General features: G+C 42.3%; 1 protein-coding gene across 1 annotated transcript in view; it reads left to right on the top strand.

Annotated features, from left to right (window-relative positions):
* Positions 1-19456, top strand: part of LOC105830461 (guanine nucleotide-binding protein G(o) subunit alpha) — a 30711-nt gene extending 11255 nt beyond the window's left edge. Inside the window, exons 3-9 of the mRNA XM_036289810.1 lie at positions 999-1041; positions 4854-4995; positions 6521-6681; positions 11070-11198; positions 11865-11994; positions 13202-13355; positions 13451-19456. Of these exons, the coding sequence (XP_036145703.1) occupies positions 999-1041; positions 4854-4995; positions 6521-6681; positions 11070-11198; positions 11865-11994; positions 13202-13355; positions 13451-13638 (947 nt within the window). The 3' untranslated portion in view covers positions 13639-19456. The remainder of the gene's footprint in view (positions 1-998; positions 1042-4853; positions 4996-6520; positions 6682-11069; positions 11199-11864; positions 11995-13201; positions 13356-13450) is intronic.
* The last annotated feature ends 351 nt before the right edge of the window (positions 19457-19807 follow it).

Here is a 19807-nt window from a genome sequence, read left to right as displayed (position 1 = left end):
TAAAGTAAACAGAGAGCTCGCGGTTTATTTTACTCCGTTTTATCAGAGCGTAACGCCTAGTATTTTACCACGGGTGTCGAAAGCGATGCGGCATCGCCGGAGCAAAATAGAACTCGGGAGCGTCCCCATCAGAGACGGCGGGGGGGGGGGTGGGGGTGGCGGGCGTCAGAATTCGAGCTCTAGGCAAATTTGCAACTCGTTTAGCAGTCTAGTGTATTCGGTGTTTTATCTTCGGCGAGGACGCGACGAGGATCATCGTCAGTGTTCTCGAGATGAACCCCTCTTCCCCCCTCCCTCCATTTTTTCCGGTCGCCGTCGTTTTGTAGGGCGCTCTTACCCCCGAGATCTCACGTGTGTATTCGAATACTAAACGGCTCCAGCCGCTAAGTCGAGTAGCTATTATAGGCGGCTACTTACGCCGTTGAGTGCGCGGAGGCTTGCGGTGCGGCATAAGCAGGAAAAGCGAGTTCCGGTTATGTAGAGCGATATATTTCGCGATAACTCCCGCGACTCTGCCCTAATGCGTTCGCCGATTCGGCGATGTACGGCGGGAGATCGTTTCTCCCCGGAGAAGATTATTAGTAACGGTAAATCGTAGTTTAATTGCCTGCGACAGAAACGCGGCCCTGTTTTATCTTTTTTTTATGACTCAGCGAACACACAAGATAATCACTGCGACATCGAATTTTAATACATTCTCTCTTCGACAAAACTTTCAATCGATCCCTTTTTGATGATAATTTAACGGCCGGGGATTATTCGTCACAACTTTTCAATATTCGATTTACGAAATGTCATGGGGGATGATTTTGGAATCTCAGTGGAGTATAGTCTCTCGAAGTAAATTCCGTCTGGAATTAAACGAGAGAATGGGAGGCTTATTTCTCCTTTCTCCAAGGCGCAAAGTTCATTCTGCAACGTAATTCGGCGATATGCAATCGTGAGAGACCGATCGTCTTCACAGTTATTAATGCCTTTCCTTTTTGTTTATTTTTCAGGAGCGGGTGAGTCCGGCAAGAGTACGATCGTGAAACAAATGAAGTAAGTATAATTTTCTTAGCGCTGCGCGCTAATTATCATTCGATGGTGGAGGGGATTCTATTATTGAAGCGAGATTACGTCCATACGTCTTGTTTATTCCTTAACATCTTACCGGCCACACTCCCGATTACCAGTTAAATTAAATCCAAATTTTAATTATGCCACAGCTTCCGGTTTTTTTACACTTGATTCTTGAATTTTTGGAATAAGCTCGTACTGGCGATTGTGATAGACAAAGTTCTAAAGTTTACGGGGGGGGGGGGGGGGAAATTGCGAGTGTACCGCGTTCATTCGGATCGTATAACGGAAACCACCTCGGAATTACAGTTCACGCAATTCACGAGGATGATTCATCCGGTTCGTGCGTGTACGCGCGTAATTAAGCGAATTTCACGTTAGCGACTCGTTACCCGAGAACTGAACGGCTCTTCCAATGGAAAATGAGACGGCACGAAGAATGCGACAAGACTAAGGGCTGCGATACAATGGTACAATGCGGTGTCTGTAAGCCATCGCGGCCTTTGATGTTTCGCGACGTCACGGAAATGCTAATTTGTGGACGCTCATCAGTCAGTCGCAGGCTGATAACGAGAAATATTTTCCCACGCTCCTTTCTTAATCCTCGAACGGACCGACAGATCGTTGTATTTTAGAGCTCAGTTTTGATTGTTTTAAGTTTTCAAGAATTCTATCCTGCGAATCTGTTTTTCATTGTCTAATTTATAACATGTGTATAATCAAAGTGTCATGTACGTCTTCTAAAATTTTGCGTAAGTTATATATATATTTTTTAATTCAATTAAAAAATGTATCCTTATTTATTTCTTAACAATACACAATAAAAGAATCTAATAAAAATACGTATCCTTATTTCCTTTTTTACTTTTCATAATTGTTGATAGTAATTAATCCTCGTCTTCTTTAGCTTCTCACTTTTTAGTAACAATCAAATCTCCGCTTATCGATCTTTTTACGCGAGGTTTATTCCGTCCAGGAACGGTGCTGCTTAAATTTGAATGATATGACTTATTAACTAGTCGGAAATGAGTCAGATCTCTAAGTACGTGCGTTTCAGTTTGCTTAGTAAAAGTTAAATGACTTGAATCATAACGCATGCCCATTCGCTTCGGGAGTTAAATTGTTTGAGATGTTTCACTAAAACGTCGGTATTTTTCGCTCGCAATTTTGCTTCTCTGTTAAATCATAATGACCAACCCAAATTTCTTTCAATCTTCCCAATCCAACCAAAATTTTTGTTAGTAAGTGATCTTATAAAAAAATATATATCTTAAAAAATCTGAAAAAAGACTGAAATTGCCGATAGAGAAATTCGCGTGAAAAATGTTATCGTATACAGATTCAATTCGTCGACTACATCTATTTCTGTTCGACGTAAGTATCATTTGAAAAGGACGCAATGTTTTAATGAAATAAATTTCGCGTTGCGTTTACAACCGAATGACCTCTTTACGGACGCACTTCGCGCAGATACGTAATTTCCTGGGCTATCGTCGTCGCGCCACGAAAGTAAGCCGAGAATGCGTCAGATAATAGCGCGTGTCCATCTCTCGCGTGTGCGAATAATAGATTAATCTTTTCGCGTCCGTGCATCGGCATTATTTCGAGGCAAACTGTTGCCTCGGCTCGGCGAGATCGATACTCGCAATGTTACGATACGCTCGCGCGTATCCGAGGGCAGCAGCTGTTCCGTGATACGCGCGCTCGTCCGAGATGTTAGCACCGTATTTTCTCTCTCCCTCCTTCTTCGCTCTCCCTCTCTCGTGCAAGATTAGCATATGCCCTCTGTGGGGCGAGTCTCTCTCTCTTCCTGTGACCTGCGCCATGAATGGGCCTTGTTCAAAGGGTCCCACGAACAAAGTTACCGCTGTGCGTGCTCTCCCGACGGTAGGGAAGCTGTCAGTCGCAAATAGGGATGCTCCTCCTGTATCTCGATAGCGATATTTTCCTCCGGATTTTCTATATTTTTGCACTCTATCCTCCAAGTTAATTAGATTTCTTTTATGAAAGCCGGTATCGGATGAAACGTATTAGATAAGAGCGCCGGAGGTCTCTCGTACCACAATTCCGGGATATTATTACATCTTTATGATGGAACATCTTATCAGCGTTATATTAGGGAAAAAAAGAGGACCATCAGAAAGGATGGACGGTACGGTTACTTTAACCCTGTTGTTGCGCTCTATTTGATCAAAAAATTTTGTTTTCTTAATATTCCTCTCGAAAGCTTTTTTTCCCTCTCCGGCATTAGTTGACGAGGCTTCGTTTGTCGGTGTAAGATCCTTTTTTTCTGTAAAAATTGTTTATTAAAAAAAAATGTTTTTTTATCGTGTCGACTTGAACGAAGTAATTGTAGAGTTCGAACGGAACAAAATGGGGTTAAACTGCGTCGCGTTATCCGGTTTGTGCACGATGTCGAATACACCCGTGGTGGAAAACTATGGATTCGTAATGCGCTCTCGAAACAAGGTTCTTTACAACTGCATCCCCTGTACACCGACTGCATAATTTATGGCTGCGCATAATGCAGCGAACGGTCGCAGTCGGTGCCTGAAACTGAAGTACGAGCGAAGCGTGATTTTACGCGTACTCTTTACGCGGCCCGGCTCTTCCTTCTCGCGTGCGAGCGGCCATAAATCCTAACGGTGTGTGCGTGCGTACTCTCCGCCGTTAATATCGTCACTCTCGAAGCAGCGGACCTGTTACAGCGTGTTTCTATATCATTTATTAACGTAATGGACAGTGCAACATTCTTTTTGTCTCGGGATTAATACGCCGTTAAATGTTGTAACGTTCCCGCACCTCGATGAGAATTACATTAGAAAGTACGGCTGCACAAATTAATCTCCGTTAATTAAAGCGAGCTGCACGCTCTCGATGCTTTTTTTTTTCGTTTTGCGAAAATCTGAAACCCACGCGCACGTCCAAGAATGGAGAAATCGCTAAAGTTCCTTGGTCTCTTTGTAAAAATTTACGCAGGACAAGAGAAAGAGAGAGAGAGAGAGAAAGAGAGAGACAGAGAGAGAGAGAGAGTTAATTAGTGCTAAAACACCATTATTTAATTAATTCGTTATATCCTTGCGAAGCTTCTCTGGCTTCTCTCGGATAAGGATGTAAATCTGAATTCGAGCTCGTGCTTTTTTTTTTCTATTTCTTCAAAGTTGTGCCCAGAATATTTTTACAAGCGATTATATATAGAAAAGTATACTTAACCGCGCTGGTACGGACATAGATCTATTCCGCGTAATACTACATCGTGTTTTCACGCGTACACATAGCGCCGTCAACTCTATAATTCACCTGTGTTGACTCCGAAACATTGTTACGTTATATACGGGCACTCATGTAAGTCACGTAGTCATGTAGCGCGCGTTGCAATTCATATATGCGTTTACACAGGGCGCGCTACGCGGCATATATTAATTCGAGCCGTTGCGCACGTGACACGCGTATATTACAGCGCGACTGTAAACTCCTTGCGAGAGGAGCACTTAAAATCAAGTGGAACGTCCGTGCGTCCGTTTCTCGCTCGAGTCGTGATAGGATATGCGAGCGCGGGTAATCGATATTATTACTACCTCGCTACGTTCCGTTTTTTTTTTTTTTTCAGAAAATTTTCAAGTTTCAGTCGCGACCCTTTTCCGCCTTTTACGTTATACTTTTTTTTCTTTAAGTGATCGTTACCTCAAATTACCGATCATCCCTGTCCTAAATATTTACGAGAGAAAGGACACATCTCTCGTGTGCGCGGAGGACGTGCTCAGTGCTAACGCGAGTACCGTTTCTGCTTTCAGAATTATCCACGAGAGCGGCTTCACGCCGGAAGACTTCAAGCAGTACAGACCCGTCGTGTACAGTAACACGATACAATCTCTAGTCGCTATTCTCAGAGCAATGCCTAATCTGGGCATCAGCTTTTCAACCAACGAGCGAGAGGTAATGTGCACTTGTGTTGTCTACCCGAATGCTTGAGAAAGTAGAAGTTCGTTGTTCGCGGGGAGGGGAGAGGGAAGATTTCGCCGAATTATAAATTTGCAGCTGACACACGCGTGGTGCCACACGCGCTATCTTGAAGCAACTTCGAAATAACTTCGGGGTATATTTTCTGGTTTATACGTTTGACACACATCTGCGTTTCTTCGCCGGATTCATTGTTTTATTGCTCACTGATTTCGTTTCACAACTCGATCACGTCGATATGTTATAGAATTTTATTTATTTAGTATAAAAGTGGTACAATTCTTCTCAATTTTCCTAACTGCATAATTTTTTTTTCGATTGCGTTAGTTTGAGAAAGAAATTATCATACGTGCAAAAATTATTAGCGTTTTACCTTTTCATTTCACGATGTAATTTATTAATTAACGCGGCGACTTTGTGCTGCTTATCCATACTCGAGGTATGTTCATCCACGTATCGGTCATTCAATTTCAATAAAATGTCAACTGCAAAATTATGGAAACGGTTCAGTAACACGCGTATCAGTCGCGTACATCTCGTTATTTAAATGTTGTGTATCGACCATTTTAACGCGCGAGGCATGCATGACATGACATCCAGAATGTAGTTTACTACGTGCCAACGGTTATCTAATGAATGAAGCATTCAACGGCGAATCATAACGTGTTGCCTGGTCGATTAGCCGTCTAAAGCGCGATCGTGTAAGACGATCCGATCCGCCGGATGCGTGCCTCCGAAGAACGTACGAATAATTATTGACCATCTCTCCTTAATATGTTTAAAACTTTTTGCATGTGTATACGCGGATTAGAATAAATTACAAAATAATTATATTTTAGACGAATTGTGAAAAGTCATCATCACGATTATTTGTTATGTTTAAAATGTAGCGATATGGAGAGAACAATTTTACTGAAGATTAAATTTAGCTATGGGTACAGATCTGAAAATAATTTTGTTGAATTAAAATAATTATGACGAACGTTCAAGCATGAGCAATGCTGTGATTTAACATTTCGGCAAACAGCTTGAGCGTCCTACATAATTATTTTGATCGTTTAACAAAATTATTCGAATTTGTATTTAGTAAAATTTTTAGATACTTTAATAAAATTATTCTTTTCATGTATATATAATATTAATATATGTTAATCATTTAATGTATGTAATGTTCTAAATAATATTGATTTTAGAAGAGAATTAAGTTCCACTTGACACCTGTGCAAATTATATGTCGCGCAGAAAAATTCGACTAATTATTTCTATAAAGTAATTAAATATTGGAAATATTCAAACGCACAAAGCGATTAATATTCATTTAATATTAAGATATTATTTTTCGTTATATTAAACAAATATTACGATTAATATTTGTTTAATGTTATTTATAGCTCGAAATTAATGCATTTGATGAAGACTGGAGCGAAGCAAGCTTTGTGATTTAATCGACGCGACAAGAATATTTTGGGCGTGCAAATTTACATATTTTCTGTGTTTGCAGACGGACGCAAAAATGGTATTTGACGTAATACAAAGAATGGAAGATACGGAACCTTTTAGCGAAGAATTGCTCGCAGCTATGAAGAGGCTGTGGTCCGATAGTGGAGTGCAAGAGTGCTTTGGCAGGAGCAACGAGTATCAGTTGAACGACTCCGCGAAATAGTAAGTGGCAATCTAAAACGATTATCCCTTGAAGAATTTAAATCCCACGATTTTTTAATGTAAACAAAAATTGATTGAATTCTCAATATACAATGATTCGTTCAGTTCTGTTATAAAATTGTAAGTAAAAAAATGATGATGTTTATAAATGCATTACACACACACACACACACACACACACATATATATAGAGAAAGGATGTTTATTCGTTTGAAGTGTATTATTTAATCGGGAATTACTTCAGTTAACATCGAAAGTTTTTTTTTTAATCAACGAGAATTTTTCGTGTTAAAATGCGCGATAAACAATTTTCATTCTAGTAATTTTTGCAACTAGTTGCTAGCGCGAGTTACGATTACGGGGAAAGTATTCGCGGCTTGAATTTCACTCTTGAGAATTCGCGTGTTCGAAAGGGCGGAGAGTAGTAGTAGTAGTAGTAGTAGTAGTACTAGTAGTAGTATGAGCAAACCTCATCCTCTGAACGTGAGACTTGTCGTCCCTCCTCTCCCTCTTGGTGCGTTTCGCAGGCATATTTCCGCGCTGCCCCCTTCACTGGATATTGATTTTGCAGTAGCGCTTGTATATCCCGGTGTAGCGCCGTTTTTCCAATACTTTCATCAGTTATCTGTATTAAGCATATGTTTTTTTTTTTACAGGATGCTTTGAGCGCGCGTAATAATGATTGTAAATTCCCTTCGATAAGGTCACGACACTCGGCGAGCAAATAACGCGATTTAAAAAAAAAATAGGTTTCGTTTTTTTCAACGTTATTCGTACTGCAATTATGCAAAGTATTTTCGCAGGGATTGTGCACCAGATCAATGCTTTCGTATATGATTAAAAAGATAAGAGGATAGGCTCCTCTTTAATTTTAACTTTAATTTATCCAGGATTTTTTACCCATTATAATTTAATTCATATTCAACGCGAAACAACTTCGTCTGAGCTTCACTCGTTCCCCGAGAGATCGCCCCTTCACTGGACACGAAGGAAAATCAAAGCGTTGTACAAACAAGTTGGCCGCGAAAGATTTAATCGCGCACAATTTCGCCGGGGTAGTATGCCATGTCGCCGTCATGTGGCCGCTGTTGCGAGGTCCTGTCGCTAACTATTAGCGGCAGGATCCCCGATTGGAGCATATACGTGTTCTGCCGTCTGCACGCAATACGAGAGGCGGCGGTCTTTTCCCTTTTTTCCCCCCTTCGACGCCACGGGACACGCGCGCCGTTCTTAGCTTTAATAAACCGCACTGCGGTTTCGCACCGGGTTGCACGATATCACATACAGCACATTTATTGCACACGCAAGTACGCTCTCTCTCTCTCTCTCCCTCTCTCTCTCTTTCGCCATCGTTTAATATATCATTCGACGAGGAGACCCTACCGCCGTTAAAAAAATGTGTACTATAACGAAAGTCGATGCCTTTTCGATAAGAACGGTGATATTTGCGACTGAAGTCGCGAAATATGCAAAATGCGAGTCCACTTTTCACTTTATTATATTAATAATTTGCCAACATTTGTATTATAGTTTTGTCATAATAAATCTGAGTATACAGGTATTATTATATTCTTTTGATTTATATCTTTCAGAACTTAAATTTTACGTTTCTTTAGTTTAATTATTTGCGTTCAAAAATATAGTAATAATAGGGTAAAAAATTGTACTTAACTATCCACTATATCTGTGTATATAGAACATATATAGAATGCAAATGGCTGCCCTCTATATTAATAGATCAAATTTATATACAAATAGATTAGCGACGTTTTAAGAGAAAACAGTTTCATGATCCGTTAATCTTGGATATTTCATGTCGGAAAATTAGGAAGGAATAGCTGGAGAGGAAATTTTGCCTCCGCTTGCTGCATATGTTATATGTTGAAACATACACGAAATACACATTCGTGTAAAATCGCCTTGATGTAAAATTCTGTGAGACTTCTGAAATTTGATTTTGCCCCTAAAAAAAGGGAGAGAACACCCCCCTTTTTAATTCGCGTTATAATTCCTAAATGAATTCATGACATTTCGGTGCCTCGATAATGGGGAGAACTCAATCGCAGTACGGTTCAAAGACTCATCAAGAGCGAAGACGTGGGTCTTCTGAAACCCGAAAGATGAACATTCCGAGAGGAGGGACGGGATTTTGTTGAATAACCCTCGGGAACTTCGAATATAGAGAGCTGCCACGAGAATTTCGTTTCGCGAGGCGGACCGGAAGAGGGTGACGCGAATTTCCCGAGGAAGAAGTCGCGAAGAAGGGGTGAGTGCCGGGGGAGAGATGCGACAGGTTTGCCCGAAGACGAGGTCGTGAAAGGAAGGGATGCGGGAGAGGGAGGGATGACGATACGAGACGGGGGTAGCTTCTATAGTCGAAATGTTACGAGAAATGCGCGCCAACTCTCTCTCTTTCTCTCCCTCTCTCTCTCTCTTTCTCCCCCCTCTCTCTCTCTCTCTTTCTCTCTTTCTTCTTTTCTCTTTACCGCCGTTCTTCGGGGATTCTCTTCCTCTCCCTCATGCGCATCTCGTCATTATTGATCGCAGATGACGTCACGCCACGCCCGTGTCACGTGGCATGCGACCAAGATGGCCGATCGGGGTTCCGGTGAACTACACCTTCTCTCCTATTTTCTGTCCGGTTTACTCGCGATCTCTCTCTCCTCGTGCTTCTCTCTCCCTTTCCTCTCGCGCCGGAAAAGTCTAAGCTCCTTCCTTCCCCGGGGAGGTATTACCAGGACTCGCTCACTCGTCTCGGCTTTGCCGTGTCCTGAATCGTCGAATCCTTCATGGCGGCCTGATTCTCCCGTGCTTCGATCTTTGCTTCCATTTCCTGCGCATACGCGCACACACACACACACTCTCTCTCTCTCTCTCTCTCTCTTTCTCTTTCATATTCTGGACCCTTTCGTTTCATCTGCTATTCTCTCACATTGTGTCTTGCCATTACTTTTCAAGTTTTTCTTCTTTTTCCATCCTCTCTTTCTTGTCAGAAATTCATCCATCATCAGTCCTCTTCACCATCAGCTTCCAATTACTCCCCTTCCTCATTTCATTCCTTTTTTTCTCATTACGGAAGCCAGAAGGAATCTTGCAACCCTCATCTTGCAACCCCTAACGCAGAGGCTTAAAAAGATGGTGCTACGTGGTTTTTCCTAACCTTTTACTTCCCCTTATGCCTCTTGAAAAATGAATGGATATTCAGTGATTCTAGTCAACCGATATGGAAAACTATTTTGATTTTTTTTTAGCAATTAGCTGAAATGACGTCGAATCGTCTTTATCCCGATTTTACTTGGAAATAAATAATAATAATAATTATTATTATTAGCATACATTTAATATTCTCATTGCTAAATTTTTATTATTCAACACGCATCATCTATTATTCAATATTTAACACTCGCACTCAACATTTCGTATTCGACATCGGGAAACATAGATGTTAAGCCGCTAATGGAACCAATTTAATTTGCAATACATTAACGCAATTTGCAATAATGATAATGATTCATCAATTTTTTTTTTCATTATTCATTTAAACATTGCTACATTAAGTCGGCATATCGAAAGGGTATGACTGGAGCGGGGAAAAAGTAATCGGATTTGATTGCCTTCGGCATTAAATTGCGATCGTATCGTGAATAGTGGTGGATTTCGCGAAACGATTGGCGAGAAACTGCATTCGCACCTCGGCGGAAGCGTTCTAGCGGCCAGTTCGCACGGCAGTTTACGAAGACCCGATTACAGTAACGCCATTTATTATATCCGCTCGCGCTACCAGCTACTTGTTGCCCAGCCGCGCCCTAGCTTCCACCTCAAACGCTCTAGCCGCCCGCAATCGAACCTGGATTTATCGTATAAACAGATGCTAATTTATTGCCGACAGTAGTCAATCAAGAATTTATTGTTCTTTAATTTAGCGGTGAATCGAAAGCGTATTCGCGCGTGTATGCAAAAGAGTAGCGTTTGTATGTAAAAAGAGTGGCTTTGCTAAGTATCGAGAAATTTAGTTGGATTAATAATTTTGTCGAAAACTTTAAAATAATTATGTAGAACGTTTGATTGCTAGAATGTCAAAACTTTTTGCAACGTTATCATTATAATTACAGTGGCCCACGTAATTATTTGCAGATCTAAATCTAATTAAATTTTTAGTTACTTCAGCAAAGTCATCCTTTCCGTACCGGAATAAATAAACCAAAGTTAATTAAAGAGAAAAGTTATTACTTCAAGGAATGATGACTAATTCAAACGTTTAATGCGAGAAATTAATTCATAATGATATTGTTGAAATATTTGAGAAGTAATCGAAATGACATCGTCAATGTATACAGAATTACATTAGCTCTGCAACATTTTTTTACAAATCCATCCGTTCTTTATAGCTTCCTCGACGACTTGGATCGATTAGGAGCGAGGGACTACCAGCCAACGGAACAAGATATTCTCAGGACCCGAGTGAAAACGACGGGAATCGTGGAAGTCCACTTTTCATTCAAAAACCTCAACTTCAAGTAAGTCGAGATGTTTTGTTCTGATTATGTAATTGAATGTAAGAAAATGCAAGAATTTATATGAAACAAATCAAAATGGGAATTACATGTTGCAATGAATTATTCATTGTAATAAGAACTCGCGGTTCTAACGAGGTACGTTTTCGCGCGTGACGGTATCAGTTGTTCCTGTTTCAATTTATGCCGACTCATTTGTGTAATCTCGCGAGCGACCGTGGCGTTCTGATCGGAGATGTGAGACGGCCACCTCGTTATGAATGGTCGACGCATGAGTCATTACCGTGATAATTCGAACGTTTGCTTGGAGCGAAGCCGAGCGATGAGTCGTATACGCCGGCCAATACTTCTTTCCGTTCACCCGTGGAGGAGCGAAAATTAGCGTCGTTAACGCCGTTGGAACGCATGTCGAGATAATTATGGCCCCGTTAAATCAACCTGTACACTAGCCTCTCGCGATATCAAGTGCCGATTGAGAGCTAATTAGACGAGACCGTTATGCATCGTAAGCTTATAAACGTCACGATCGTAAACATGGACATTGATGTTTTGTTTATCGAGAATTAATTTTTAAGAATATCTTAATATGAATGTAGTTATTAAAATAAAGATACTAAAAAGAGAATGATAAACATCGACTTATCTTCTTATGTCTTTTTTTTCCCCTAGATTATTTGACGTAGGTGGTCAAAGGAGCGAGCGTAAGAAATGGATACATTGCTTCGAGGATGTAACTGCAATTATCTTCTGCGTGGCAATGTCCGAGTACGATCAGGTCTTGCACGAGGACGAAACGACGGTAAACACATTGCTAATTTATATCTTTCGACATATTTTGTACGAATATCAAATATATCCGATCTAAATTCGATCTTAAATTTCTTTTTAAGTAATGTGTGTCACAAACAAAAAGAAAATATTTAACATCTTATAAAAAAAACACTTAATAATTTTTTTTTTACATTTAAATACAATAAAATTGGCTTTTTGTTAAGGAAAAGTCTAGGAACATTGAATCTCTATGTTTTTTGTCATAGCTAACATGTCACGTTTTTAAATAGGTGTACGTACGAAAATATTGCTTTTTACTGAAATGTGTATAAAAATTTGAGATTCAATGCAAACCTAAAAATAATTACGTTGAACTACCAAAATAATTATGCATGACACTCAAGCATTATGATAATATGTTGCAAAAAGTTTTGATATTCCAATTAGCAATTAGCTTGAGGGTTCAGCATAATTATTTTAATGATTCAACATTATTTATAGATCTGTAAATGGCCAAATTTTTGTACTCAGCAAAGTCCTTTCTTCTGTGCAATTGGACAAAGTGAAAATGCTGCACGTTTTTAAATCACGAGACACGATGGAGATCAAACGGTTCGTCTTCTCATGTAAATTCGCGCGTTCACGCGGTTACATTAACGATGCGAGATAATCGACGTTAGACACGGTTGATGTAGGGTTGAATGTACGACAATCCGTCAGAAGAATATCACGTCCTAAATTAGGAATGCGACTGGGAGTACACGTAACTGAAGCTCCGAGGAATCAAGGGATCAATTGCCGGGGTCGCTGCACGTGGGAAGGTTCCGTTGACATGAACCGTTCGCTCGCGTGCGGTAGTGACACACGCGTGTCGTCGTCCTACCAATGTTAATTGTCATTACGGTGTACGTCTCGTGACCTGTATCGCTGGTCCATCGCAGCCCGTGTATGGATTATGCGCGGGAGCGAGTGTCCGAACCATATCCGCCATTAATAAAGATCGCTTTAAATACAATATCGAGTTTAGAGAGAATGGAGCTTTCTATAAAATTGCGAGGTTGAATTATTCGCGCGCTATTTATATACCGACGTGATTATTACATAAGCCTATCTCTCTTGATTAGTGCTTCCGACGATGGGAATATGAAGTCGCAAATGTGCCCGTCCGCGAACGTATACCTCGTGTAAACGTGTGAGAGCGAGATTTTAATGTCATTCCTTTTAACGTTTTACAGAACCGAATGCAAGAGAGCTTAAAACTGTTCGACTCGATCTGCAACAACAAGTGGTTTACCGATACCTCGATTATCCTCTTCCTGAACAAGAAGGATCTCTTCGAGGAGAAGATCCGCAAGTCTCCTCTCACAATCTGTTTTCCCGAGTACACTGGTAAATTACGTTAAGAATACGTGCTTATCGCTTTCGTTTTTCGTCCTTCAGCCACGGTGTGTAGCTAACCGGGTGTTTCTGAATGCTCACCGTAGGTGCGCAGGAGTACAGCGAAGCGGCTGCGTACATCCAGGCACAGTTCGAAGCGAAGAACAAGTCGACCACGAAGGAGATTTACTGCCACATGACCTGTGCCACCGACACGAACAACATTCAATTTGTGTTCGACGCAGTCACAGACGTCATTATCGCCAATAATCTGCGCGGCTGCGGTCTCTACTAGGCTAATTCTGTATTCTACGTTAAGCGCAAACAGAGGAGGAAAAACGTTACCCATGACATATGGCTGGCCGGACGGTATTCTTCAATGGGTTCGTGGCTCGTCTCGGTTCCACTCCGACGCGAGAATGAGAGATAGAGAGAAAGAAAAAAAGACGACCCCTTTTGTTATCAACGCTGGGCAGAAGCGTAGCGCGGAACGTTTAGTTTGTCTTGTCTTGTACTAACGAATCCGAGAAGCCGACATCGTCAATCGTTCGTGATGTCGGTCGGTGAAACGAGGCACGCTCCTTGGCGAAGGCAGCGAGGAAGAACGCGTGTTCCAAGAACGAGACTGCGAGCCATCGTCTGGTTCCGATCCTAGGACGGAGCCAGACGTCGTTTTCACAGGAAACGAGACCGAAGCGATCGAAGACGGTTTCGCGGGCGATGTCGCAATCTTAGCATATGTATCGGAGAAATGAAAGGGATCTTAATTGTTCTTAAGCTTGTATCTGTCGACGGTGACGAATAGTACACGCCGTGCCCTGTACAAAATTGAGAGGGTCGCGGAGATCGAGAAGCTTGGGCCCATCGGCGTTAAGGATCGTCGAACATCTTTTGTACCGCGCGATTTTCGACTTCATTCTCGTTTCGCTATAGAAACGCTCGAGCATTCCATGACGCTCCACAAAGAGGAAGAGAGCAAGAGTTCACGCGTGCGCGCCACGCGCACAAGTCGAAATCTTTTCCCACAACTTTCGCACACAGATTTTACTAAGCGCACCCTCGGAGTTCGGTTTATATACACACACACACACACACACATACACACATATACACGTTCATATATTCTCTTACGTCTCTCCTTTCATCGAGGAACAAATTTGCACGCGATCGAGGCGCATCTCTCGGGAGCGCCGACATGCGCTTTTTCAGATTTGCATTTTGATAAGCGAAGTGCGGCTGAAGGATAACTTTGACAAATTTTGTAAGACAGTAACGATATCGACATCGCGAAATGTCTCGGAGCTCAGTTGATTACTTCTCTTAACGTTACGGTTAGAATCCTTCTATTTTTTACTTTACGTCATTTCTATACGCGTCATGCGATTACCGCGCAAGTTAATACGACGACCACGCACACGGGATATTCCTAGGCACAGGAACATTATAGCCACAAATGTCGAATCCATACGCACATACACATACGCATAAATTATTTTTCACGGTTAATTCCCTTCGTTAACGTCGCAGAGTGTTATGTACAGTATACTTTTATCGTCGCACACGTACACGAATACCAGACATACATATAGAACGTGTCGAAATCCTTGAAATCCTCGCGACTCTGAAATCATTCGTTCGCCCTACGAAATTTCCCCGATGGGAGTATCAAAGGAAAGTGAAAAGTCACGTGATTTTTATGCGCGAAATAAAAAAAAAAAGAGGACTTTACAAAGTAGCGAGACTTCTTACGATTAAAAAATGACAGATGGCCGACAGATTATTGACAGTGATTCAAGATTTTCACGTGGACGCTCCGTGCGTTCGAGCTGGGACACACGTATGCACGTGCCTGTGCGTACACAATACCTGGGACATCCTGCGCACACGCGTAACCGCCGCTGCGGCGATTCGCGGGAATCCTAAGAGTGTATTTTTCTAAGTGCTTCGTTTTTCTTCCTTTCCGTTTTAATTTTCCTATGGGGGGGGGGGGGTGGGGGGCGTTACCGACAATACTGATGGTTAAGTTCAGCATACGGGAAAGGGAGGAGGGACGGGCGAGGTGTACGACAGCATGCACACATGGGACCTCACACTTAGGCGCCGTGCATCATGCACGTGCGTAACGCGTTCCGCGACAGGCAAGTAAGAATCTCGTTGCGCACAATCGTACTATACTCGGCGCTATCTCGCATAAGTTATATATTTTATTACACATTGGTGGGACCGTTGGCAGAGATACCGGCAAGGGAAAAACGAGCCGCCGTCACGTTTCGATACTCCGATTGCTTTCTCGTCAGAAAGCGAGAGGATGGGAGTGGGCGATGTGGGGATAGGCGCGGCGCAGAGGAACGAACGCGTATACTAAATTGGAAAGACGAGAGATTGACCATTCGAGATACCATTAGGAGGAAAAAAAAAAAAAAATTGCGAAGGCGATAAGGCGCGGTAGAAATCGTAATGTAAGAATAATATAAGATCGAATTGGCTTTCGAACGAGAAAAAGAAAAAAGTAATTTACCGCTGTTCTATTCGAAGACTCTTCTTCTATGTGCGCCTAACTTGTTCATACGAAATCACGCGACGTCTTCGTCTTCAAAGTCCTTGCCTGCTCGGCGTACTCCTCGCGTACTTTTCGTGGCGCGTTTCGTTTTTCTTCGGTCGCATTTATCGTATGGAGATCGCGAGTCCGTTTTGTCCTTCGACAGTAATGTTACGTGATCAGTACAAAAGTCCTTGAAGGAAGAAGACGATGCAAATCGACGAATGGAACGCCCGATGAAAGGGCGAATGGGAAAGCCCGAACGCGATTTGCGCGATATATCGGCGGATGTGCTTGAAGCAAGAAGCATTCGAAAATATGGGCCGTCGATAACCAGTGCTCGTCTGATACTTGAAGAAAGATGCACTCTCAAACGCATGAACGATACGTACGTCTGAAAGACATTTCGGAGATAACTTATAGACCTTCTAGACCGTAAGAGAGGTTTCTTCAGGAATATCGAGTGTTTTGTACCGTTGGTATCGCTCGCGTGGACCACGAACCGCCAATAACTTATACCGACGCTCTCTAGAAACGAGTCTTAGCACGGCAGCGACGCTATTTACCAGTGACATTAAATTGCTTGATCTTTAATTTCTTTTCAAGTGTCAAACGAGCTCGGAAGCTTCCAAGCACATTCGGATTACAAGTAGTCGAGCAGCCGATAGCATCGAGCCGTCATCGGCGAGACGGGTGACGTGCTAATCGTACTTTGTGACTTTAGCGATAGAGATAATTTATACGGAAACCAAAAAAAAAAGAAAGAAAGAAAGAAAAGGAGAAATACGTGTAAGAAGTCTCAAACGAAACGTACCAAAAATAGCGCGTGCCAATGCGCATGATTTAACTTTTAGTCTAGCTGCGTTAGTAGGGTGTATCGAGAGCCTCGGTGAAGCTGTGCGCTTTTCTGTCGAGAGAGTGATCTCGGTCGCGACGGGGGATTGACGCTCGTTGTCGCGAGATACGTGGATTCGACCGATCATGAGCGTCGGTTTCTAGCGTACGAGGAATTAGCAATTTTAAATTATCGTATTTAACTGTACCTCTAACAAAATTAGCTACTGTGACTGTTTTTCAAGAGGATCAAACGGTGCGTGGGGCTAGACTTCGACCGATTCATTAGAGGAGATGATCGCCTTCGAATCCGGCTGCTCGCACGCGACTTGATCACTATGCGGTCACTTTAAACGCGACGGGAGACGAAATCGAGCGTGAAAAACGTTGCCTGGGAGAGAGAGAGCCTCTTGGCCTCGTTCGATGAGAACCAAGATTCGTCCCCTCTCAACCCCGCTCGATTACACGCGAACCTGAGATTTAGTGAGAGATCGAATGACCCGTGATATGCAACGTACGGTAAATCGAAATCATGCGTGATGGTGATCGTTTCTCGGTTCTAGTCAATCTATCGAGGAGCTCGCCGGCGACATGCCGGCGAAGCCGTCGTTTTACCGAGAGTGTATATCCGAGAGGAGAGAAGTGAGGGTCTGGGAGGGAGGGCTGTTCACACGCGCAAAATTAATTTAATTACGTGAAACGTTCGTAGATATCAAGCGAGCAAAACGTCGAGGACAAGCATGAGGGGTCGGGGCGTGAGGAATACGCGAGTGTGTATTTGTAAGATTTATCGGGTTGCCAGTTTATATACGACTCAGCATTAAGAAGCGATGGTGTCTGTGTGTGGGGAACGTGTGCGTTTCTTGAGTGCTAAGGCGAAAAGTGCGGGCGGCTTTACCGCGAGCGTAGGACGTTAAGTGCGACGAAATCGAGAGAGGAAATCAAGTAGACGAAATAGAAAGCTAGGCGAGTCGATCGCGCCGCGTGACGGACGGGTCTCGAGTCTATAGATAATATAATACTATATTATACAATAACATAGTATTATGTGATATTATATTAATTATGTAATATGTAATATACGCTCGAGACGCGCGAAACCACCCCATCGGAGCGCGCCCTAAGCCCTTTCGCGCCACGTCTCGCTCGTTTCCTTTCGCGTTTCTTTTGCTCCGCTATTTCTCACGGCACGCGCGTACAAGCGAGCTCTCTCCCTTCGACGCGCACCTCGCGACGCACATTTTTCATTTCGTTTCACCTCACACTCGTCTCACAGCCGTACGGTCGTAAGGGACTTTACCATCGGACCAAGCGCGACGATCCGGTATCTCGGATGTCTCGTTCGAGATAATAAACTCTCGCCAGGGTGGCCTAGTTCGTGCATCGACATCGGGAAATTCAAGTTTCCGCAGCGATCGATTTAACGCGACAGTGAAAGTCGTCTTACATCGGAGATATCTGAAAAATTGCCTTCTTAAACGTCTGAGAGAAATGGTACCTTTTTAAACGTTTTCACGTTTGTGATAAAGCGAAGATTTTTTATCGTTTTTATTTTATTTTATTTTATTCTATTTCTGTTTTATTTTTTTTTTTTTGTAGGAGAGGAAAGATATAACGATTATTATTGATACACCGAGGCGTTTTTTCGCGGACAGTCTTTATTCAGATGTATATCCCCAGGGAGGTTTTATACGTAGCGATATGGCGTTTGCGCGCAATGATCCACGTCATTTTCATATCAACCTACCAATCGCGGTAAACGGGGAAGGCAGTGCGAAAGAAAAGTCGCTCAGCACGGTCGCGATTTCGTTGACGAGGCAACTTGATCGCGGAACTGAGAGAATCTGAGAGAGTCATGCCGCGAAGGATCTTTTTGTCCGAGGTAAATCGAGTTCTCCCGATGGAAAAAGAATGAACTCGAATCGACAGCTAAAATGCTTCGCGATGTGAGATCGATGAGGAATTACTTTTTCGTCCTTGTTTATTGCCACGGGACGCCCGCGTGACAAACGTTGCAACTTTGTGGCGCAAAACCGGCACCAGTCGTTTTTATGCACGGTGACTTTTTTTTTTTATTACACGACAAACATAAAACGTTTCTCTTTTGTGCACAGGAAAAAGGTGTACTGTAAAGACGATAGATGGATCATGTGTCGAGTGTCTGCTATTTATTTCTAATTATAGATATTCAATCTTGTCGGTGTTTCTGTTAGAATTAAATTCAGGTCCAGCTTTCGTTCGTGGCGAGTTAAAGTTGCGACGTTTTCACGAATGAATTCCGGGGGCGTCTCATCGACGGATGGCCCGTGCGACAGCGCGAGTTGCTTCGTGGCACAAGCGTGCGACTTAATTTCGCTTTGGTGAAACTGTATCCGAGATGCGAGAAGGTCCTTTTATTTTGTATTACTGTCCCTAAGATTAGTGTTACTGACTGTGTAGTCGCGCGATAACGTAGCTGTATTATTCATTATTCACCATGATTGCCATATTGTTGTAAAATTAGCTTAATACACAGAACAGCCGGTAGAAGCTATTGTGACGAGTAATATATATATAATTATACATACAAATATATAATTATACATATATAAATATAGAGATAACGTATTAGTTATACTACTGCTAAGTCATACTTTTATGTGTGTGTATGCGTGTGGCCGCGCGTGGACGGATGGATGGCACGTATGTGTGTAGCATTTCTAGTCACGTAATCGAACCAAAAAAGAAAAGAAAAGAAAAACGTAACAACTAAATGTCTACGCGTACATGTACGTACACGTGTATACCTGACATTGTTCGCTCGTTTAAGTTTGTGCACAGCGTGTCCCAGACCCGCCGAGAAATATTTTACGGACGAGTTTTCGCGACGAATTTCGACGGAGTACTCGACTCAGCCGTGGTAAATCGAATTGGGAATAAAAAAGAGCCTCTCTCGAACTATTTGCCGCATTATATATACATATATAAAATACGAAAGCTCTTTTTGAAGTGTGATTCGGCGACGAATATGCTTTGTTCTTCAATAGATCGAGTCCAAAATTGGACAGCTGAAAAGCGCGAAGGAATCGTCAAATTGGTCGAAACGTCTCTC

Source organism: Monomorium pharaonis, chromosome 7 (assembly GCF_013373865.1).
Source record: "Monomorium pharaonis isolate MP-MQ-018 chromosome 7, ASM1337386v2, whole genome shotgun sequence".
Lineage (NCBI taxonomy): Eukaryota > Metazoa > Arthropoda > Insecta > Hymenoptera > Formicidae > Monomorium > Monomorium pharaonis.
Note: the sequence above shows the minus strand (reverse complement) of the source record. Positions and strands in the feature narration are given on the sequence as shown.